This window comes from Rhinopithecus roxellana, chromosome 18 (genome assembly GCF_007565055.1).
Source record: "Rhinopithecus roxellana isolate Shanxi Qingling chromosome 18, ASM756505v1, whole genome shotgun sequence".
NCBI classification, from domain to species: domain Eukaryota; kingdom Metazoa; phylum Chordata; class Mammalia; order Primates; family Cercopithecidae; genus Rhinopithecus; species Rhinopithecus roxellana.
The window spans coordinates 57,123,043-57,148,690 of NC_044566.1; the positions used below are offsets into that span (position 1 = coordinate 57,123,043).

Genomic DNA, 25,648 nt, shown 5'->3' on the forward strand with positions numbered 1-25,648 from the left:
CCTTGAGAAATGGTGAGATTTTCCTTTGTATATTGAGGAATTTTGGACTGTATCCTGGACATTTATAATATTACCTTGTAGTACACTGATCATGTTAACTTCCTCTGTAGAATATTTGTTTATTTTTGTTCTGGAAGTCAACTGAATCTTTTAGGTTCAGACAAGTTCTTCCATGCCTTCAGTGGGTGGCAGGTCCAAAGTCACTTCAGTTTGGGCCTTGGATTTGGGAAACCTAAGAATACTTTTTAAAGCCCCAGATTTCCAAGTCGTCAGTCTTCTTCTTAATTCACAGTTCTTTGTATTTCATTATTCTAATGGCCAGTTTTTATAATCAATACAATAATCAGTAATTAGTCATTGAAATGACTACAAGCTTTAGGGTCAGATCAATCTAGACTCAAATCCTACTTTTGTTTCTATTACTTAGCTGTGTAATACTGGGCAAGACATTTGATCTCTATGAATCTCACATTTTTTAATCCGTAAAACAGAAAAAATAATGTCTTCCTTACAGTTGTTAGGATGAAAACAAGACATTCCAAGTGAAGTCTCAATATAGTTACCATCAATACATAGCTGTGCTCCCAACATCTTACCAGAAAACAAAACCTTAATAGTTATGCTTATATGAAAATGAATAATAAAAACTGAGATCACACACACACACACACACACACGTCTATTAAACTCAAGGGGCTATTAAAACCTGCTCACTTAAATTAGGCTGTATGGCTTAATTAGTTTAAGCAATAGGAAATATGATCCAGAAAGCTAAAATAAACAAAGAAAAACTATATACATTGAGCATTATTTAACAACACGGAATCTCGAAATATGCATGTTAAAGGATCTCTCGTAGTTTTCCTCAACACAGAAATAAAGATCAACATTATTAATTCAAACGCTAAAATCCCTACGCTTAGGAAGCTGCAAGTATGTTGAAAGAGATAGGCACATTCACATGGCTATAAAACATTAAGTGATATATCACAGATAATTTCAATACAGATAACAACAACAAAATATGGGGAAGCAGTGTTAGAAAAGATAGAGAAAGCCAAGGGATGCTATAGAAAAAGGTGACATTTGAACTCGGCTATAAATAAGGTGACTATATTTTCCTATTTGTCCTGCATATGTATCTTCATATAACAGCCAGACTGATGTTGTTAAAACATAAATCAGATCATGTTATTCTCCTGTTCAAATCCTTCTTTGCTTTTCATGCTACTTAGGATAAAGTCACAAATCCTTAACATGATCGAACAGTACTTTTAATCATCTGGCATGTTATTCTCCAGTCTCCTCTCAAGCCACTACCCCCAATATTCACTAAGCTCCAGACAAACTACCGTCCTTTTTGTTCATTTTGTTTTTTAAGCCCAGAGTCTCTGTAATATTTCTCTTTTGAATGGTTTACATGCCATTCTTTGCTAAAGATGCGCTACTCATCTCTTTATTCAGCTTAGACAGAGCTCCTTCAAACAAGTCTTTCCTCACTCTCTAATTTAAAATAAAGTTCCTCTGTTTTACACGCTCCTTCAAAGTACCTGGCACTTTTGTCTCCTATCATTTGCCAACGTTTTATATCTTTATTTCCATTTTTTTTTTTTTGAGATGGAGACTTGCTCTGTCGCCCAGACTGGAGTGCAGTGGCACAATCTCGGCTCACTGCAACCTCTGCCTCCCAGGTTCAAGTGATTCTCCCGTTTCAGACTACTGAGTAGCTGGGATTACAGGCACACACCACCATGCCTAGCTAATTTTTATATTTTTAGTAGAGACAGTATTTCACCATGTTGGCCAGGCTGATCTCAAACTCCTAACCTCAAAGTAATCTGCCCATCTCAGCCTCCCAAAGTGCTGGGATTACAGATTTAAGCCACCACGCCTGGCCTATTTCTATAATTATTAATTCAATATCAATCTCTTCTACTAGACTATAAGCTCAGTTGGGGAGAAAGTATATCTGTTTTGCACAAATAGGAGCTCAAGAATTATCTGTTGAGGCTGGCATGGTGGCTCACTCCTATAATCCCAGTACTGTGGGAGGTCGAGGCGGGCAGATCACTTGAGGCAGGGAGTTCAAGACCAGTCTGGCCAACATAGTGAAACCCCGTCTCTACCAAAAATACAAAGAATTAGCCGGGTGTGGTGGTGTGTGCCTGTAATCCCAGCTACTCTGGAGGCTGAGGCAAGAGAATTGCTTGAACCCGGAAGGTGGAGATTACAGTGAGCCAAGATCGTGCCATTGAACTCCAGCCTGGGTGACAGTGTGAGACTCCATCTCAATTAAAAGAAAGAGAATTATCTGTTGATAAAATGAATAAAATCAATACAACTATATATTAGAAGTTAAAGAGTGATTAAGCAGACAGAAAACATTTTTTTTTTTTTTTGAGGCAGAGTCTCGCTCTGTCGCCCAGACTGGAGTGCAGTGGCGCAATCTCGGCTCACTGCAAGCTCCGCCTCCCGGGTTCACGCCATTCTCCTGCCTCAGCCTCCCGAGTAGCTGGGACTACAGGCGCCCGCCACCTCGCCCGGCTAGTTTTTTGTATTTTTAGTAGAGACGGGGTTTCACCATGTTAGCCAGGATGGTCTCAATCTCCTGACCTCGTGATCTGCCCGTCTCGGCCTCCCAAAGTGCTGGGATTACAGGCTTGAGCAGAAAACATTTTTAAAAGGCTCTTTGCAAAGAGCAGACTAACAGAAAAAAGAAGAGACTACTAACGAGCATTGGATATCTATTGTGTCTGACATTATATTAAGCATTTTGCACACAGTATTTCACATCTTCATATTAATATAACCCAATTTAGTAGAAGCTTTTCATCCCATTTTCTGAATGAGAAAAGGTGAGCATCAGGAAGGTAAAATCTTTGCTCAAAAGACATGAAATCAACAAAAATGGTCATAAATGAGAGACTGCATAAAGAAAATGTGGTACATATACATGATGGAATACAATGCAGCCATAACAAAAAATGATACCATGTCCTTTGCAGGGACAAAGATGGAGCTGGGGGCCATTATCCTTAGAAACTAACACAGAAACAGAAAACCAAATACCATGAGTTCTCACTTACAAGTGGGAGCTAAATGATGAGAACACTTGGACATATAGAGGAGGAGAACACACACGGGGGCCTACGACAGGGTGGAGGGTAAGAGGAGGGAGAAGATCAGGAAAAATAACTGACAGATAATAGGCTTAATTCCTGGGCAATGAAATAATCTATATAACAACCCCCCACAAGTGTTCCTATGTAACAAACCTGCACATGTACCACTGAACTTAAAAGTTAAAAAAACAACAAAAAAGAAGAAAAACAAAAACACCTATTTTTTCGAGATTACATAACTTACAAGTCACACAGCTAGTAAGTACTTGAGCTCTTAATGTTGATTATAAAGCTCAAATTCTATGTGGAAAGATTATTTTATCAAAACTAGCTTACATGCCATTTACACATGGTGCCATGATACATGTGTATGGAAACTTTCATGGATTCATTAATTTTTAAATTATGTGTTGAACAATTCTTATATGCAAAGTTCTATGCACTGGGGATATACCAGTAAATGACAGTCCATAATATCAGGTAAAAAATACTTAAACACTAAATTATATGCCAAGTGATAGATGCTATGAAGAAGATTAAAGCATTGAAAATTGAGGGAGTGATGAAGGGAAAAATGCGGTATGCAATTTTTGATAGAATGGTCAGAGAAGTCCACTCTAATGAGGAAACACTTGTGCAAAGACCTATCTGAGTATATCATACAGAAGGAACAGCATACAAAAGGAGGAAGTGCTTGGCCTGTATACAAAACAGACAGAAGCCAGGGTGGCTGTGGTGGAGTGAGCCATGGGCTGAGAAGATGCATGGCAGGATGTGAGGTCAGATGTAACAGTGAAACAAAAGAGATCAAAAGAACAGAGTTCATAGAGGACTGTCAAATACAGTTTAGAAGTTCGGTAAGATGAACTCCAAACAAAAAATTGACCGTCATTCTACTATGGAAGAATATTTTTCAGTTACTCCTAAGTATGACATAAATATTCTTACATGCACAATTGTATTAATCCCATTGGATTAGCCTGCAAAATATGGCCACACATTTTTCTTGCATTTGCAAGTTGAAAGCATTATTCTGTAGTAGAAACATACACTGTATAATATATAGAAGTTGATAATGTATATAAAAACCAAATCTGTAACATTCACAGAATAACAGCATTCAAAAGCAACTTTTGCTGTTAAAACATTTTCTTGTCTTTTTGAGGAACCTGTGAGTCCAGTTAGAATATATAAATTTTTCTATGTAAAATGTTACTGGATTTGTAAACAACTGTTTTAGGTGGTTGCTGGCTCTAACACTTTGGTTTCATGCAGGGATAAGTACTTTTTGGCATTTAATAAAGATAAATAAAATATAAAATTATTCCCAATGAACTAGTTTATTTTCTATTATTCCATGATAGGTATTGTCACTGACAAAAAAAGGGCATACACAAAGTATTTATTCATTAATTTGTTCACAAATTTTTTGGTACCTACTACGCATCAGGGCTTATTCTGGGTGCTAGGGATACAATTATGGATAAAAGAGCAAAAAATCTATTCCATTATGAAGCTTACATGCTATTGGAAAACAAAACAATAAAAATAATATTTAAGTATAATATATGAAATTTAAGTATCAAAGTAATAGATGTTGAAAAGCAGGGAAATACAATATAAAATATTTAAAGGAAGAAGTACAATTTTAGACAGAGTGGCTAGAGAAGGATTTTTTTTTTTTTTTTTTTTGAGATGGTATCATTTGGAATTAATGCCTGAAAAAAATGTAAAAGTTTGCGAAAGTATTCTAAACAGAGCAAACATGACGTGCAAGAAAGAAGCCAGGGTGACCATGACAAAAAGAACCAAGAGGAGAGTACTGGGAGAGAGGTTAAAGAGTTAACAGAGACTAAACCATGTAGGGCCTAATAAGTATCTTACTTACTTATTGTGCAAAGAAAGATCTTACTTTCCTCCTCAGTGAATGGTAAACCTCTGCAGCAAGTGTTCAAAAGAACTTTCTGCAATGATGGAAAGGTTCTGTGATATCTACTATGTTAGCCAACAGCCACATGTAGCTACTGAGTACTTAAAATTTGGCTAGTGCAACTGAGGCATCAAAATTTTAATTAAATTTAATTATAGTTAATTAAATTTGAATAGCCACACATGACTAGTGGTTACAGTCTGGCATAGTACAGCTGTGGAGATTTCTAAGCACAGGAGCAGAGGGATTTACATTTTAACAAGAGTCACCCAGGCTATTGTGCTGAGAATGGACTTTAGGAGGACAGGGGAAAAATATAAAAAGAAAGACTATATATCATGCTGGTACAATAAGTCAAGTGAGAATGATATGGCTTGGACTAAGGTGATCCAAAGGAATGGTGAGAAGCAGTCAAAGCTGGATATGTTTTGTGGCAGTGTCAGTAAGATTTGCTGAAGGGCTCAGTGTGGGATGTGTAAACAGTAGTCAAGGACAGAGCAACATTTATGGTCCTGGGAACAGTAAGAATGGAGTTGCCTTTGGCTTAGATGGAGAAAAATATAAGAGAAACTGGTTTGGAAGAAAATATTAGAAGCTCAGTTTTCATATGTTAGGTGTGAGATGACTATTAGATAATCAAGTAGAAGACAACAAGTGGACAGATGAATATACAGACCTGGAGATGGAAGAGATCTGGACTTGCAATAATAAATTTTGGAGTTATCAATATACTAGTAGTATTTTTAATTCATGGGACTAGATAAACTTGTCTAGAGAGTGAATAAGACAGAAAAGAGAAGAGGTCCAATGATATTAGCTGAGCCCTATTAGTTAATCCAATACTAAGGAGGATTAAACAGAACAAAGCCTATGCTTAAAGGTTTAAGAGTTCAGTGACACAGTTAGTAAGTGATCATAAAAATATTGTGGGTTTTTTTTCCAGATAGTTGGCAGAAATTAATGTGCAGGAAAGAAGACACCTGCTCTTCTGAGGGCTCAGGCTATGCTTTCTGTCAGTCTAACGAGATGTCAGAAAGGTTGTTGACCAGCTAGCACAGGATGCATCTGACATGATACCACATGACTGCTACTATGGAGGTCACTGTCCTTTAGCTGTATTCTAATTACATAAGGAAATAATTAAAACCCAAACCATGTACTGCTTTATACAGCTAAGGCAATATCCTGAATCATACCAGCTGCGTTACTAGCAATATAATGTTACAGTCCTGACTACATATAAGTAAGTATTAAGAGATAAACCCAATTCAGATAACACAAAAGGGAGACAAGGTCTGTAGATGGTAAAACGCTCAGGTTATTGTTAGTGTGTGTAATGGTTAAATTTTATGTCAACTTGGCTAGGCTATAATGCCCAGTTGTTTGGTCAAACATTAGTCTAACTGTTGCTGTGGAGGTATTTTGTAGATATGATTAACATCTAGAGTCAGTTAACTTTAAGTAAAGGATATTACCCTCAAGAATGTGGGAAAGGCTCATCCAATCAACCAAAGGCCTTAGCAAAAGCTGAGGTTTCCTGGAGAAGAAGAAATGCTGCCTCAAGACTGTAACACAGAAATCTTGCCTGAGTTCCTAGCCTGCCAGCCTGTCCTACAGATTTCAGACTTACCAGCTCCCATGATCTCATGAACAAATTCCTTAAAGTAAATTTATTTAATGAATATAAATATCTCTGGAGCATCCTGACTGATACAATCTGCCTCTATTTGTAAAAGCAGTGTGATACTGTGTAAGTTTTATTTAACCTCTTTCAGCTTCAGGTTCTTCCTGGTAAAATGGAGAATACCTCAATGTCACCCTTAATAAAGATGTTCAAGGATAAAGGAAATAATCCATGTAAAGTTCTTAGTATGGTACCTAGCACATAACAAATAATAAATGTTAGAGGTCACGGGTTATTGCTATTATTATGATAAATATTAAGTGTTGACTATTTTAAAGACATATGTTATAATTTTACCTTAAATCCAAAAATAATAAAGTTTTTAAAAATCTATCTTACACTCATAATTCCACGAAGTTGGTTAAATACCATCCTACTCATATTCTAGGTGTTTTTCTCTAACAGTTTTTTTTTGAGACAAAGTCTCATTCTGTCACCCAGGCTGGAGTTCTGTGGCACAATCTCGGCTCACTGCAACCTCCGCCTCCTGGGTTCAAGCAATTCTTGTTCTTCAGCCTCCTGAGTAGCTAGGATTACAGGCGCCTACCACCATGCCTGGCTAATTTTTGTAAATTAGTAGAGACGGAGTTTCACCATGTTGGCCAGGTTGGTCTCAAACTCCTGACCTCAGGTGATCCACCCGCCTCGGCCTCCCAAAGTGCTGGGATTACAGGCGTGAGCCACTGCACCCGGTCAACAGAATCATTTTTACCAACGCTCTTCTTAGTAGTGTCCTGTTTACATTTCACCAGCCAACTCTGTCAAACAGAGATTTAATAAACTCTGCCAAACAGAGATTTAATAAAAACACTTAGTGGGGTCAAATAAAATAAAAACTTAAAAGGAAGAACATCAGCAATCTAAATATACTGACCTGTTTCACTACTAGTTTTCCAGAAAACTTCATTGTACAGATAACAACAAGAAGAACAACAAAAACAATTGTATGTCCACAAAACTTTAGGGAGAACATTTGTGATTTTAAACAACCACATTTTAGTTTTAGTTGTACTACATTATCATAAACAATCATATTTGAGATGAAAATCTTCCCTTGGTAAGACTGAATAGAAAATTACGAAAGAAAACTTTTTAAAAGAACACATTACTTCTCCGTAGTATATGCTTACATATGCTTCTGTATAAAAAAGAATGATACAACTTTAATAAATAGGAAGAGTTGACTCTAAAAGATTCTTTTTTAAAAAGAGTCACTTCTTATACCTAAACATCCGTGTTACATATGAGAGACAGTAGACTAAAATACTTGCCTAACCGTATTTTGTATTATGTTGCACATTATAAAGTAGACATAACTTCCACTGTAGCTACTATAAAAAGTTTAGATTTTCCCTTAAACTCTTCTGATGAAGAATTATTAAAGATTTCAGGAAAAATTTCAAGTACTTTTTTTATATTTTAAATTATATTTTTAAATGACTTTTAAATTTGTAGCCTTTTTTTATTACCAACTATTATAATTAACCTATGAATTGTTATTTGCTCGAATTTATTATAACTCACCTATGAGAAACTGCTCCCCAAGCACCATGTTTATTTGTGAGAATATTGAGAATCTTCTGTTTCAGCTGATTTGCTGTTACGTGGTCTCGATGTTTTGCAGCACTGATCAGATGGTCACACATCTTTTCTTCCTCTCTTCTATCAGCAGCATACTGGGCACACTGTGACTATAAAGAAATACAAACGATGCATAATAATAAACTTTTTACTGCATATAAGTAAGGATGATATACATCTAAGTTAAAGGGTAACAGGAATTCAATTTTTTAAAACTCAAATAATGTAATCTTTTGATATTTTGTTCTAAAGAATACATATTGTCACCTTTCGAATATAAAAAGTGCTCTTTCTAAAGTATATGTAAAATAATTTGAATAATATTGAAGTAATTAAAGACTTATGGTTTCTTCCAATTCTGAGAATCTAATTTTTATGTATTTTAGAAGCACAAATATTTACTATAAATGTAAACCTACTTGTTTATCAAGCCAATACAGTATATCTCACTTATAATAAGAGGCATGTTGCTGATAATTACATAAGAATAAAAAATGTGTCATTTAATTTATAGTTTTCCATTTCATGAATGGTAATGTGATATAGAAGAAAATGTAGTCATTTAGGAATTCAGTAGACCTGGATTTTAATTCACAAAATATGCAAACTCCATATATTTTCATGTACTCAGTTTCATATTTGTAAATGAGGAGCTGACACAAGATTTTTTTCTATGATCTCTCCACATTCTTAAAATGTAATATGTTCAGTTTCATGAAAACTACTACCTTATTCTTACCTGCCTTTTCCCATAATTATCAGTTGTCATGTCAGCTATCTGACATGTATTCATTCTTACATTTGTTAGCAACACTGCTGATCAATGGATCATTTTTTGTATTAAAAATATTTCATGTAAATATGAAGAGGAACATTTAATTGTAAACTTGGTTCTTTTTATTGTAGTTTTTATAAAGAAAACTACAATAAGTGCAGAGTGGTGTGACTATAACTTTTAACATTAATAAACTTGTAATACAAGTAATATAACTAGGAAGAAAAAAGTCTCATACATCTGATAAAATAAATACAACTAGTTCACATTCATCATTACTATGCAAAAATCCATTTCATGGAAGGTACTTGAACATATTCCTCCCATTTATCTATTGATATACACTACTACCACAAGTAATCTCTTCTGGAGAAATAACCCTACAGTAATCTAAGAAGGATTAATTCATTTTCCAATTTATCTTTTTGTACAGGGAATCACCAATTAGTACAATGATCTGCCTCAGTAATGAGCTTAATATTTCATTAGCTCACTGGAGAGTAAAATTAAATTTTCATTTTTCTTCCTTAACAATTACAGTAGCTAACTAAAAAAACTTAACTGTGAAGTACCCATCTAAAATCAAATATACTTTTCTTCCTAATTATAGGCTGATATGTGGGATAGAAAAATTCCTCAAAAAGTTCTAGCAAAATGTCCTGACTTGTAAAATCTTTTACAATGTAAAAGGGATATCTTTGTGTAAACCACACACACATCAACAGCTCTAACCCAGAAAGAAGAGATAGAAACATTCAGGTTAAAAAAATAAGGTACAGTCATCAAATAACATTGGCATACAATCAAAGTTAGATTTACATTAATATTATATTTTATGTATATAAAAACCTAAAAAACACTAAGTCTTCATGTCTCCTCAGAAACCGCTTATCACCTTGGGAGTTAACCCACAATGAGGGTAATCTCATTCCTAAGAGTGAAAAATCGGTGTGTGTTGCGTGGGGGATACAAATATTGTTATTTCAGTACGTAAAACACAAATGTATGTAGTAAGTGCAAAAACAGATGCGCAGCCTATGGGTGGTATCATAAAATTCCTTTGGGATGAGAGGCCAATTAGGCAAAATGTCTAAAAGGACTCCTTAGGGAATCGATGACAACAACAAAAACGGTTGAGAAACTGCCTTGGCCTAATGTCATCTTGGTTAAACATGTGTTAAGGCTCATAACTAATATCCAACCACTTGAAAATTTACTTTAAATGTTTCCACATAACAAATATTGATCTGCTTATATCCCCACAAAATATCTTGATTTTCTTAGTGGAAGTACAGAGACTCAAAACTGATCCTGCAGGGAATCAGTTGAGATTCCAAATCTTATTTACTACTACGAAACTTCACTTTGATAGACACTTAAAGATCACTACACTTCTATCAAAGTTTAAAATATCTGATATCTTTTCCAGAATATGGTTGTTGCAATTTCACAAGACAAGTGCCTGCTTGTCTCGTGCCTCTTCTGACCGAATGAAGCAGAGGTCATGTATTTGAAAGCAACAGCGGCTATTTTCCTGTCTCATGCTTTTCAGCTAGCTAGGTCAGAGATCACTAGACACAGTCTATCAACGTGTATGACTCACAGAGCTGCTTTACTGAGATAAAAACCTCATCAAAACTAGAATTGTGGGCTCTGATTTCTAGCTACACCATACTTGTTAGCCTGTTGTATCAGGAGAATAAATTGGTGGGTCATTTATTACTTTCAAGTCCAACGTAAGCCAAACGTAAGCCACACTAGGGCACATAAGTATTTCTGGAACCTATTTTGTCTTGTAAATGGAATAAACTGAAATAATAAATAACTGTTATATATAAAACATAGAAATTGAAAGATTTTTTTAAATGTTATATGAGTTTATTCATATAACTCTATCATATACTCATATCGACCTATGGTGTGTAAATATCTGCTAGCTTAAAATAACTAAAATTGTTGCATTATAAATTATTTTTTGCATTTACTCTTGAGTAGTTTAGAATAACTTCAGTCTACCAAATGGTTAGGCATATATAGGGCGGAAGGAATGTTTTCATGCTGTAAATGGGGTGAAAATAAATGAGTACTCTGTGTTTGACATTTACTAAAGCTTTTAAAAAACAGAAACAGAAATGCCTTCAGTGAAATTTTCCTTTTAAAAAACATTCTTATGTAAGGTCACAGATAGGTGATTTTTGGCTTATAACAGAAATGCAGAATTTAGTCTACTCCCAAAACCTTACCTCAAACTCTGCATGTTTATGTACATCTTCGGCTCTCTGTCTGTTCAAAATAAACTCAGCTTCATTTGCAACACGAACTATATGGTCCTTCATAGCATGGCACAGTAATCTAAAAAGAAAAATACCTTTAGAAATACTATTCTTAATAGCTTTGGTTAGTCCAATTTTTTTCAATAATCAGATTGTAGTATTTCAAATATATATGTTTTAGATAAAGCTAGATATAAAATTAATATATTTTAAATTATGATTCAATAAAATGTGAAATATAGAAAGATGTCATAAAACTGTTGCACCAATTCCTCTGTCAAATAGTGTGTCTTGTGAATCAGCAATTCAGTTAATTCAATTAAGATAGGTTACTTAAAAACAAAAAATTTTGGTTGGAGTGTTTTAAAATGGTTATGCAACAGAACTCACCATCCTAGAGGTAATTTTTCATAGATAAGTTTGATGACCACACTTTAGGAAATCAATAGACTAGATTCTTACTTTATTTTTTTTTTTTACATTGTACCTCAATAAAAGTTTTAAAAATATAGGATACCCAGTTAAATTTGAATTTCAGATAAACCATGTAGATCCTTACTTTAAATAATGCAGAATGATAGGACTAAATGACATCTAAAATTCTTTTAAATGCTGAGATTCCAAATTCTAATATGGAACTACAGTTAAAGTTCAACCACAGAACCGAATTTTTTAACTACAGAAGTTACTTATTTAGAAGATTCGCATTATTTTTAAAATGTGTAGTAACACTTACAGTGAAAAGCCTCTCACTATGTCCTCTAGTCGCCAAATTTTCAACCTCAACAGATACCCACTGTTATGCCTGGGTGTGTTTCAGAGACTTCTAAAATATACAAATAAAATACAAATACATTCTTTTCCCTCACTTCCTAACACTGGTAATTATTAGTACATTATACAGTCTGTTCTTTACCCAGCTTTTCTCACATGGCAATGTATCTTGGATATCTTTTCACATGTACACACAGCGAGCTTCTTCTAACTTCTTTTGTAACACGTGGCAGAGACTACTTCCAAAGATGGCTGCAACAACATTTCTCATCCCACATGCTCTTTTGCCCTGTGACTTTGCCATTAAAAATGGAGACTTTTTCTACTCCTTGTTGATCTGGGCTTGCCCTGTGACTTCCTGTAAACCACAGAATACAGCAGAAGTGATGCTATGCGACTCCTCAGGCTAGGACATAAGATGCCAGGCAGCTTTTGATATTTTTTGAACTCTCTTCTGGACTCTGTTGCTCCCCTGAGAGAAGCCTACATGACATGGAGCACGTTGAAGAGCACAGAGGTGCTCGGACTCTCAGGCCTAGATGAGGTCTCAGCCCAAAGTAAGTCACATTCAGGACAATGCAGACCCAGACAACTCCACATGGAGCCAGAGAGAACTGCTTAGCTGACCCCAGGCAATGAGAATCATGAGAAAGAAAAAAACTGATTACTGGTTTAAGCCACATGATGATGATGATGATGATGGAGGAGATGGAGGAGGAGGAAGAGGAGGAAGAGGAGGGCAAGATAATATTGATTGTAACAATTAATATCATTTTGTTTTTCACTGTGTCAATTAAAAACAATGATTTGACCTTTTTTAGTCTTCCTCAATTTTTTTTTTTTTGGCAAAAAGTAATTACTGTATGTTAAAAAAAAAAACACAAATAATATTTAAAAAGCTGCCCTCAAGTCTGTCTGGGCTTTCCTTAAAGGGCAAGCTTAAGAAGTAGTTTCAGTTCCTTTATCTATGTCCTTTTTAAATTTCATTCTAATCCTTATATTCCTTCATTGTACAGTTTTTCTTTCTGGGGATTTTAATCAGAAGTACTATTTCAATAACAGCATGACTTATTTTCACTGCTCATTAATGAAATATATCAACTTTTTTTGCTCAAGTTTTCATAAATATAAATCAGATGGGAATAGGTTTAACTTTGTTTTAATTTCTGTACTTACTAAATACTGAGTCCTAGCAATTCATTCTATATTCTTCACTATATCATGTCTACCTGTGGCAAACTGTCTTCTTTACTGACACATAAATAGAAGCAGAAGAAACAAAATATCATTATATATTCTGATATTTCTAATTTACTGTTCAAATATAATTTTAAAAGCCTACATATGTCTTTGAGGTGAGCGTGACTATATTGGATTTATTTGTTCTTTCTAATATCACGGTTGAATTACAAAACATGAAGTTTTAATCTTTCCACCAAATTACTTGCAATATCTTTGCGGCATCTTCCATAAAAACCAACAGGTGAATGGTTCCTTTATTTTAGGGTGTTAATGTAAATACTGAGCAACACTGAATTCATGATAGTTCTCAATAGAAATCTGTCTAAAATCTATGTCTGCTCGGACATAGATTTAACCACTCCTTGATGAGATTGAGGTTAAATAACTACTCTGTCACTCTAGGACCAGTGGGAATGGTTCTGACAGTATGACAGCAGCACCAGTAAAATCTTGCATAGCAGCAGGATAGGTGCACATATTTCCTAGAAGCATGGAGCAGTAATCTCTCCAATCTCTTCAGGGGGATATAGGCACATTCAAATGGGAAAGTTGTCTAGTTTTCCATCTAAAAGTTAACCACAACACAAATTATTAAAAGAATACAAAGGTTATGGAAATCTGTTAGGCATGATGATATTTAGGAAAAAAGATAAAAACTCCTCTGTAAATGATGTTGGAGGGCAAACAAACATACAGTTTTAATCACTGAGGGAAATAGAAAATTAAGCTAAAAAAGAAAATCATGTAAACTTTGATTATTAACTTTTGATCATATTATCAACCTACATTTTGTAGAGAGGCTTCAAAAGAGAGAAGAGATGTGGTATTAGAATATTCTGTTCAATGGCTTTGTCTAGTGCATGCTGAAGGCTGAAGAAAGCCAGGAAGAAATCTAATATGTGCCAATTAGTGCAGATCACAAAACTTAAATAGATTAACAGGAGACAGCAGGAAGGGAAGGGCACATGGTCTGGCTGGTTAATACATATCATTCCCAGGAGCAAAGCAGTGGATTAGCAAAGCAAAGAGGCATGGCAGTGGGGGCGGAGGCTTTGTAACAAGACTCCTGCCCTCAGACCCACCAAAGAAATTGTATCAGTTTTCCAAAGTCTGTTCCCCTATTTGGGCACTTATGAGTTCTGCCAACTGATCTATGCTGTTTTATTTACACGAGGAGAAGGTATCTTTCTATGACTCTTGCCACTATTCTGAATGACCCCATTACCCACATGGAAAACACTGATCACAGCAGCTCACAATTCTTTGGTTAACTCCAAAGATCTTCAAGTCTCCCTCACTTCAGTAAATAAATCCAATGGCCATAAGTAGCTTCATTTCACAAATCTTCATGCTTTAAGTCTACTCTCAGATCATGATCTATCCTTGCTGCTCTCTTTCCTCTTCTGCTTAAAAATTCACTCCCTTTTGCATCCATCTGGGATCCCACAATTCCATATTTTAACCACTCTCTTGCCAACACCTTCACTTAACTCCTGATCTACCTGCTGCATTGGAGTTAAAGATATGTAACCCTGGGTTAACACACTGGTCTCCTTCCTCAGTCTTACATCTAGGCTGCTAAGGAAAGTTAACAAGATGAATTTTGACTGAGGATAAAATCTGTATTTCTTTTTGACAGTCAAATTGTTTTTAACTCAGGTTTTAAGAGCCTACACGAATGTCTTTACTATCCTAAGCTCACTTACTTAAAAAAATAGTATATGTAAATAAATAAATAAATAAATAAACCACTCGGCTGCACTTGGTGTTTATCAGTCTCTTGCTTCTTTAACAAATTATTTTATCTCAACTATGTATATATGCCAAAGCAATATGTTGTTCAGATTGCTTGTTTATGAGTTTTATAAATAAAGCTATAGACACTGTTTTTGAAATTAAAATAGTTCAAAATTCTCTTCTATTCCTAATTTGCTGAGAGTATTCTTTCTAATCATGAATGTTATTGACCTTTACTAGATGTCTGCACCTACTAAGATGATCATAAAGGTTTTCACTTTTAATGTGATAAATGAATGACATTTTTAGAAATTTTTAAAATGATGAACAACTTCTGCATTCATGGGATAAATTTCCCTCATCACCCTCTTCCAGTTTGCCCCACATATACATGTTATCTTTTTATACACAGTTGAATTGAGTTCTGCTAATATTTTAATTAGAACTTACAGATCTATATTCATAAGGGAGACTGGCGTGTGATTTTCCCTTCTCCCACACATCTTGTTTGCTCTTATAATTAAGATTACACAGGCCTCAATGAACACTCTGGATCATTCCCTGTCTCTGATCTCTAGGAGTTTGTGTAAGTTTGGAACAGTGTTTTACTTGAACATTTGGTAGACTATCTTGTAAACTATTTGGGCTTAGAGTTTTCTCTACAGGAAGAAATTTTACTGACTAACTTTCATACTTAAAGAACTATTGAGGGTTTTGTTTCTTCTTAGTCAGTTATAGGAAGTTGTATATCTTCTAGGAAATTGCTCATTTCATTTAAATTTGTAATTTTAATGGTATAATGTTTTGATAGCAGTCTCATTTTCTTTTCTAATTAGTTTTGGCTATAATTCTGTCTCCTTTTCATTCTGTGTGTTCACTATTTATGTTGTTTTATTTTGTTTTTAATCGTAGAAGAGTTTGCTCGTTTATTATCAGTTAATGAATAAACATTTATCTTTGTTAATCTTCTCCACTGTATCTTATTTTTCTATTTCACTGATTTCTGTTAGATTTCATTATTATCAGCTTTCTTCTACTTTGTGAAAGGGTTCTGTTATGTTCCTAACTTGGATTTTTTTTTTTTTTTTTTTTTTTTTTTGCAGTTAGAGATTTAGTTCATTAATTTTAGGCTTTTCTCTCAAGTAATAAGCTTTTATGCAAACAGATTTATCTTCAAGTTTCATTTTCCTTACATTCTACAAGTTGTTGCATTTAGTATATCTATTATTGTTTAGTCTAAATACTTTTTATGTTTCTTTGAAATATAAGTTATTTAAATGTTCAAAATTCTTCAGCAGTAATGAGAATATTTTAATATAATTTTTTGTTCTCACCTTCAAATTTAAATTTACACTGGTCAGATATCATGGTATTTATAACACTAATTCTTAAAATCTGATAAGACTTGTGTTGTGATCTAGCTATGTCAGCAGTTCCCAACCTTTTCGGCACCAGGGACTAGTTTCGTGGAAGACAATTTTTCCGCGGGCCAAAGTGGATGGAAAGGGATGGTTTCGAGATGATTCAAGCACATTACATTTATTGTACTTTATTCCTACTATTATTACATTGTAATACATAATGAAATAATTATACAACTCACCATAATGTAGAATCAGTGGGAGCCCTGAGCTTGTTTTCCTGTGACTAGACGTTCCCCTCTGGGGGTGATGGGAGATGGTGACAGATTATCAGCCATTAGATTCTCATAAGGAGCATGTAACCTATATCCCTTGCATGCACAGTTCACAATAGCATCCATGCTCCTATGAGAATCTAATGCTGCCACTGAACTGACAGGAGGTGGAGCTCAGGCAGTGATGCCAGCAATGGGAAGAGGCTATAAATATAGATGAAGCTTGGCTCGCTTGTTAGTCATTCATCTGCTGCTGTGCTGCCTGGTTCCTAACAGGCTAAGGACTGGTACTAGTCTGTGGCCCAGGGATTGGCGACCCCTGAATCATGTGATCAGATTTTACACGTTACCTGTTTGCTTGAGAATAATATGTACTCTCTATGATTGGGTGAAAAGTTCTATATATCAATAAGATCAAATGCTGATTATGTTATTCAAATCCTGTATATATTCACTGAATTTTTTTGTCTGCTGGATATTTTGATAACTGAGATAGGAGTGTTGAAATCTTCCATAAAGATGGCAGATTTGTCATTTTCTTCCTGATGTTTCATCACTTTTTGCTTTACACATTTTGAGGTTATTTATTTGACATACATGAATTTAGGATGGTAGCATCTTAAGAAACTTCAACTTTTCTTAACCATATGACTTAGTTTTTCACTAACAATTTTTGCCTTGAAATATTTTTTAAAATATCAATATAGCTATGTCAGCTTAATTTTTTGATTAGTGCCCAGTACATATTTTTCTACCCTTTTACCTTCAACATTCTTCTGGCTTTGGGTATGCCTTTAGTAAATGGAACTCACCTGGAGTTTTAATCCTATCTGAGAAATTTGGTTTTTAACTGGAAATCATAGTCCTTTTATATTTATTGTGCTTATTGATATATAATGTATTTAATTCTAGCCCAATGCTTTAAAAATCTTCCATTGGTTCCAGTTTTTTAATGCTTTTTATTGGGGTAGGGAGGGGTTGGTGATAGAAAATTTAGTTTTGATTCCATCTTTTTTACTCCCTACTGATTGGAAATGTATTTATTCTATTCTTTTCATTGCTATGCTTGGGCTTTTACCAGGTATAGTTAACTTAAATAAGTATGAAGTTAAATAATATCATAAGCTTCTTCTACAACAATATTATGTAATAATCCCTTCTAACTTACAAGCTATTGCCCAGTATTGTCGAGTTCAAACTCACATATTACATATCATTGCCCTTTAGAAAGACAATTTCTATGTAGATGTACACACATTTACCAATTAATTTGCATACTTTTATCCTTGTATAGTTTTGTCATTATGAGATTTTCTTATTTTATCCTGACATGCATACATTGTAAGTTTCTTAGTTGCTGTGCTCTCAGGGATAAACTATCTAAAATTATGGTTATCTCTAAATGTTCATTTCATGCTAATTTTTAAAAAGTATTTTTAAAATTGAGATGTATTTCACATAACAAAATCCTCGCCATTTAAAAATGTACACTTTAGTGGTTTTTAGTATACTCACTATCTTGTGCAACCATGAACTATGTGAGTCTAGATCCTTTTTATCATTCTGCAAAAATCCTCATACTTATTAGTAGTCTCAATTTCCTCTTCCTCCATTCTTCTGGTAAGTACTATTCTGCATTCTGTTTCTATGGATTTTCCTATTCTAGACATTTCATTTAAATGGAATCATACAATATGCGTCTAGCTTCTTTCAGGTAGCATAATATTTTCCAGGTTCATCCATGTCAAGTATCAGTACCTTATTCCTTTTTATTGGTGAACAATATTCTGTTTTATGCATATATCACAGTTTACCAGCTCACCAGTTGACGAACATTTGGGTTGTTTCCACTTACAGGCAATTAGGAATTATGCTATTATGAATAGTTTTTTGTGAACATATGTTTTCAATTTTCTTGAGGATGTAGCTACAGATGAAATGCTGGGTCATATGGTAACTCTATGTTTAACTTGTTGACTAACAGCCAAACTGTTTTCCACAGAGGCTGTACTACTTTACATTCTCACCAACAAAGTGTGAGGTCCAATTTCTGTGAAGCCTGGTCAACACTTGTTACTGTCTGTTTTAAACATTATAGCCATTCTAATGAATATGAAGTGGTATCTTAATTGCAGTTTTGATTTGCATTTCTGAGAATCTTTTCATGTGCTCATTGGCCATCTGTATAACTTCTTTGGAGAAACATCTACTTATATCTTCTACTCATTTTTAAATTGGGTCATTTGTCTTTTTATTATTGAGTTGCAAGGATTACTTTTATATTCTGGAGATTAGACTCTTTGATTTGCAAACACTGATTTCAATTCTGCTGTTGTATTTTCACTATCTTGTAAATGAATGTCTTTTGACACACACAAGTTTTAAATTTTGATGACTATCAATTTACTTTTTTTTTTACTTGTCCTTTTGGTGTCATATCTATGAAAACCATTGTGTAATTCAAGGTCATGAAGATTTTTAACTATGTTTCTTTCTAATAGTTATAGTTCTCACATTTGGGTCTCTCATGAATTTTGAATTAATTTTTTCATAGGGTGTGAGGTTGGAGATTAGATTTATTCTTTGACCTGTTGATATCCAGTTGTTCCAGCACCATTGTTGAAATGACTGTCCTTTCAACAATGGTAAGGACAGTCATTTTGAAAAGTCTTGGCAACTTTGTTGAAAATAAATTGACCATAAGTCTATGGGTTTCTTTGTGGACTCTCAATTCTATTAAATTTGTCTGTAAGACTATCTTTATTTAGTACCACACTGTTTTGATCACTGTAGCTTTGTATTAAGTTTTGAAATTAAGAAGTATACGTCCTCCAAATTTATTCTTTTAATATAGGTTTGGTTATCCTATGTCTCTTGCAATTCCATATTATTTTAGAATCAACTTCTCCATTTCTGAAAAAAGACAGCTAAAATTTTGATAGAATGCACTGACATTATATATAAATTTGAAAAGTACTGTTATCTTAAAATTATTAACTTTTCCAATCCATTAAAACCTGGGAGGTATTTCCATTTATTTATATCCTCTTTCATTCCTTTCAACAATGTTTGAAAGAAATTCAACAACGTTGTGGTTTTTGATGGATAAGTGTTGACATTTTTTGACTAAATTTATTCTTTTTTTTAAAAAATTTAATTGTAATAAAATACATATAATACAAAATTTACAGTTTTTAATTGTACAGTTCAGTGGTACTAAACACATTTACATTGTTTTGCTACTATCACTAATAACTATTCACAGAACTTGTTTCATTTCAAAAATCTAAATTCTTTACCTATTAAGAAATATTAATAATTCCCCATTACCTGCTCCTCCATCCTCAGCCCCTGGCCACCATCATCCCACTTTGTCTCTGTGAGTTTCACTACTCTAGGTACCTCATATAAGTGGAATCATGTGGTATTTGTCCTTCTATTACTGGCTTATTTTATTTAGCATCCATGTTGTAGAATGTGTTAGAATTTCATTCCTTTTGAAGGCTGAATAATATTCCATTGTATGTATAAAGAGCTCTGTTTATAGTTCACTTGTCAATGGGCATTTTGGTTGCTTTAACCTTTTAAGTACTGCAAATAATGCAGCTACGAACATATGTGTACATATACTACTTAGAGTCCCTACTTTTAAATCTTTTGGGAACATAAGTAGCAGTGGAATAGCTGGATGATAATGGCAATTCTATTTTTAAATTTCTTAGGATCTGCGACACTGTTTTCCATAGTGACTACTCCAATTTACCATGCCAGCAACAATGCACAAGTGTTTCAGTTTCTCCATGTCCTTACTAACACTCATTATTTTCTAATTTTTTGATAGTGCCTAATATGGTTCGATCTGTGTTCCCACCCAAATTGTATGTCAAAGTGTAATTTCCAATGATGGAGGTGGGGCTTGGTGGGAAGTGACTGGATCATGGTGGTGGTTTCTCATGAATGGTTTAGAAACATCCCCTTGCTGCTGTTCTCATGATAGAGTGTGAAATCTCACGAAATTTGGTTGTTAAAAGTGTGTAACACCTCCCCTCTCTCTCTTGCTCCTGCTTCTGCCATGTAAGACAATGCCTACCCCCACTTCACCTTCCACCATGATTGTTTGTTTCCTGAGGCCTCCCAGAAGCCAAGCAGATGTCAGCATCATGCTTCCTTTACAGCCTGCAGAAGACTCTTTTCTTTATAAATTACCCAGTCTCAGGTATTTCTTTACAGCAATGTAAGAATAGAGTACTACAGTGCCTATCCAAATGGTTATCCAGTGGTATCTCATAGTAGTTTTGATTTGCATTTCCATAATGACTACTGATGTTGAGCATTACTTAATAATATTATTATATTTTATTATTTTTGACTTTATTGTTAATGGAACCATTTTCTTAATTTTATTTTCAGATGGTTCATTGCTAGTGTATAGAAATGCAATTGATCTTTGTATATTGATCTCATATCCTGCCATTTTGCTGAACCTGTTTATTAGCGCTAACGATCCTTTTTTTGGTAGTTTAAGGTTTGCTATAAGTCCTATCTTCTACAAATAGAGAGTTTCTTCATTTTCAACTTAGACAGTTTTTATTTTGTTTTCTTAATTAACTGCCCTAGCTAGAACCTCCAGTATAATGTTGAGTAGAACTAGTATTAGTGGGCATTGTTGTCTTCTTCCCTTAGGGTGAATACATTCAGTCTTTCGTAAATAAGCATGACTTCATTGTGGGGTTCTTTGTTTTGTTTTGCAAATCTCACTTATCAGATTGAAAAAGCTTCCTTCCACTCCTAATATGTTGAGTATTTTTATCATTAAACAGTATTAAATTTTGCCAAATGATTTTTGTATCTATTAAGGTATCTCCCAGTCACTTCAGCAATATAGTGTATTATGTTGACTGATTTTCACGTGTTAAACCAACTATAAATTCCTGGAATAAATTCCATTTAATCAGGGTATATAGTCCTTTCTTATGTATTGCTGAAGTAGATCTGCCAGTATTTTGTTCAGGATTTTGCATCCATAGTCATAAGATTTGTAGTTTTATTAACCTTTATTTAATAGCATTGTAGACACTGGTCTGTTACTTTTCAGATGGCTTTATCTGGGTTTGGTATCATTCAGGGTAATACTCGCCTCATAAAACGAGTTAGTGTTTCATCCTCTTCTACATTTTGGGAGCGTTTGAGAAGGACTGCTGTTGACTCTCTTCCGTCTCAAATGTTTGATAGCATTAACAGGGAAAACATCTGGTAATCAATTTTTCTTTGTTGGAAGTTTTGCTAAATTACTAACTTAAACTCCTTACTGTTACAGCAATACTCAGATTTTCTATTTCATATTCAGTCACTTTTAGTTTAGTGTTAGTTATGTTTCCAGAAAATTTTCCATTTCATATAGGTTTTCTAGTATTGACACACAATGGTTTATAGTAAGTATTCTCTTATAATCTTTATTCTTTCATTAAGGTCATTAATAATGTTCCTACTTTCATTCCTGATTTTAGTAATTTGAATCTTCTTTCTTTTTATTCTACCTAAAGTTTTTCCAATTTTGTTGGTCTTTTTAAAGGATCAACTTTTGGTTTTATTAATCTCTATTACTTTCAAATTTTCTGCTTTAATTATACTTTAATTGCTATTTTTTCCTTCCTTCAGTCTGTTTTGGAAATAATTTCCTCCTCTTATTCTAGTTTGTCCCGTTGGGAGGGTGGGAGGTTATGTTAATGTTTTCTTATTTCCCCTTTTTAAAAGTAGTTACTTATAGCTATGAATTTCCTTCTGAGCCCTACTTTATTATTATTATTATTTTTTTTGAGATGGAGTCTCACTCTGTCGCCCAGACTGGAGTGCAGTGGCCAGATCTCAGCTCACTGCAAGCTCCGCCTCCCGGGTTCACGCCATTCTCCTGCCTCAGCCTCCCGAGTAGCTGGGACTACAGACGCCCGCCACCTCCCCCGGCTAGTTTTTTGTATTTTTTTAGTAGAGACGGGGTTTCACTTTGTTAGCCAGGATGGTCTCAATCTCCTAACCTCGTGATCCGCCCGTCTCGGCCTCCCAAAGTGCTGGGATTACAGGCTTGAGCCACCGCGCCCGGCCCTGAGCCCTACTTTAAATGCATCCTATGAGTTTTGATTTTTTTTTCATTCTCTTCAAAGTATCATATAATTTCTCTCGTAATGTATCCTTTAATCCATTGGTTATTTAGGAGTTTCCTGTTTAACTTCCACACATTTGTGAATCTTTCAAATTTCCTTCTCTTACTGATTTCAAATTCTAATCCATTGTGGTTGGAGAAGATAAAATGTATGCTTTCAACCTTTTTAAGTTTATTGAGAATTGTTTTTTGGCCACATATGATCCGTCCTACAGAATATTTCATGTGCACTTGTGAAGAACATGTGCCTGCTACTGTTAAATGATATATTCTATAGATGGTTGGGAGGTCTAGGTGGTGTATACTGCTGTTTCAGTCTAGGCATTCTATCCATTATTCAAAGTGGGATACTAAAGTCTCCAAGTAACATATTTGAATTATTTATTTCTCCCTTTAGTTCTGTTTGTTTTTGCTTAATGTATTTTAGGGGTCTCTTGTTAAGTGCATATAATTTTTAAAACTATGATGTCTTATTGATGGATTTGCATAATTAACATTATATAATGTCTTTGTCACTGTAATGATTTTTGTATTAAAATACAGTTTGTCTGATATTAGCATAGTCATCCCTTCTTTTGAGTTCTATTTGTATGGAATATGTTTTAAAATCATTTTTCTGTCAACCTATTTGTGTCTATTAATCTGTGTCCTGTAGACAGCTTACAGTTGAATCCTTTTTATAAAATCCACTCTTCAAATCTCAGTGTTTTAATTGGAAAGTTCATTTCACTTACATTTAGTGCAATCACCAATTTATTGATAAGAAAGGACTTCTGTCATTTTCTATTTGTTTTCTATATGTCCTATTTATTTCTTCTTCCATTTCTTGCCTTCTTTTGTACTAAGTAAATATTTTTTAGTGTAGCATTTTCTTTCCCTTGTTATTTCTTTTAACTTTTAGGTTCAAGGGTACATGGGCATATTTGTTACATGGGCAAACTACATGTCACACAGGTTTGGTGTATAGATAATTTTGTCACCCACTATACTAATAAGCATAGCAGCTGATAGGTACATTTTCTGATCCTCTCCCTTATCCCACCCTCTACCCTCATGCAGGCCCCAGGGTCTGTTATTTACCTCCTAGTATCATGTGTTCTCATTGTTTAGTTCCCACTTATAAGAGATAATATGCAGTAATTGGTTTTCTGTTCCTGTGTTAATTTGCTTAGGATAATGGCCTCCAGCTCTATCCATGTTGTTGCAAAGGACATGGTTTCATTCTTTTTCTTAAGGCTTCATAATATTCACTGGTGTATATGTACCATATTTTCTTAACCCAGTCTACCACTGATGGACATTTAGGTTGATTCCATGTCTCTGCTATTGTGAATGATGCCACAATGAACATTTGCATGCATGTATCTTAATGGTAGAACGATTTATATTCCTTTGGGTATATACCCAGTAATGGGATTGCTGGGTCAAATGGTAATTCTGTTTTAAGCTCTTTAAGGAAGTGCCACATTACTTTCCACAATAGCTGAAATAATTTACACCCCCACCAGTAGTATATAAGCACATCTCTTTGACTAGTGGAACATATGTTTAAAATTTAATATCTGTGTTTAGAAAGTTCTGGTCAATGCATCCTCAAGCAGAGTTTCTATCAACTTGGTTTTTTGCTGTGTGTGGGTCATACGTTTTAATTTGTCTCCTTGCAATGATGTTTTGAGTATTATAATATGGCAACTCTTAAAATCTCATTCTCTCTCTTCCATAGGATTTGTTGGTGTTGTTTTCGTTATCTGATGAGTGATTTTTCTTAACTAATTTTGTATGGTTTATATTCTTTGTCATGTGTGGTCACTGAAGTCTGTATTTCATTACTTTAGTGGTCAACTAATAGTTGAATAGAGATTTCCTTAAATTCCTGGAAAGAAAAAACCACCCAGATTTTCCTAAGGAACTCTGTGTAGGGACAGCCCTTCAATAATCAACCAGGCAGGTTTCAACTGTACCTTAGCATTCACTTCCTGTTTCCATATTGTCGCAAGGCCAGCAGAAGGTGAAAGCTTAAGGCCTTCTGAAGTCTGTCCAGAGGACACACATAGCCCCCGGCATGTGAATGACCTTTTAGAATTCCATAAATACGTTAGAGCTTTTCAAAGCCCTTATGTACCCATTGCCAAGCTGTTCCTCTCAAACTTTTGGTTAACGCACTATTTGCCATTAATATATGTGTAATTAATCTACATAGATGTTTCCTGACTTATGATGAAGTTGTGTCCTAATAAACCTATCACAAGTCAAAAATACTGTAAGTTAAAAATATATTAAATACACCTAACCTATCTAACCTAAGAAGTGAAATATCTCGATAATGAAATTTATAATACATCGATGAAACAAATCAAAGAGAACATCAAAAAATGGAAGGATATTCCATGTTCCTGGATTGGAAGAATCAACAGTGTTAAAATCACCATACTATCCAAAGCAATCTACAGATTCAATGCAGTACCCATCAAAATACCAATGACATTCTTCACAGAAATAGAAAAAAACAATGCTCAAATTTATATGGAATCACCAAAGGCCCAGAATAGCCAAAGCTATCCTAAGTAAAAATAACAAAACTGGAGAAATCTTCTGACTTCAAATTATATCACAGAGCTATAGTAACCAAAACAGCACATTACTGGCATAAAAACAGACACATAGACCAATCAAACAGAATAGAGAACTCAGAAACAAATCCACACACCTACAGTGAACTCATTTTTGACAAAGGTGC

General features: G+C 34.4%; 1 protein-coding gene across 4 annotated transcripts in view; it reads right to left on the reverse strand.

The window, feature by feature from the left end:
* The window catches only part of NBEA (neurobeachin), a 774,301-nt gene that overhangs the window by 336,577 nt on the left and 412,076 nt on the right, over positions 1-25,648 (reverse strand). For all 4 annotated transcript variants that reach the window (XM_030922219.1, XM_030922217.1, XM_030922221.1 and 1 more), the window contains exons 37-38: positions 11,336-11,444; positions 8,261-8,427 (exon numbers count right to left, since the gene is read on the reverse strand). In XM_030922219.1, coding sequence (XP_030778079.1) covers positions 8,261-8,427; positions 11,336-11,444 — 276 coding nt within the window. The remainder of the gene's footprint in view (positions 1-8,260; positions 8,428-11,335; positions 11,445-25,648) is intronic.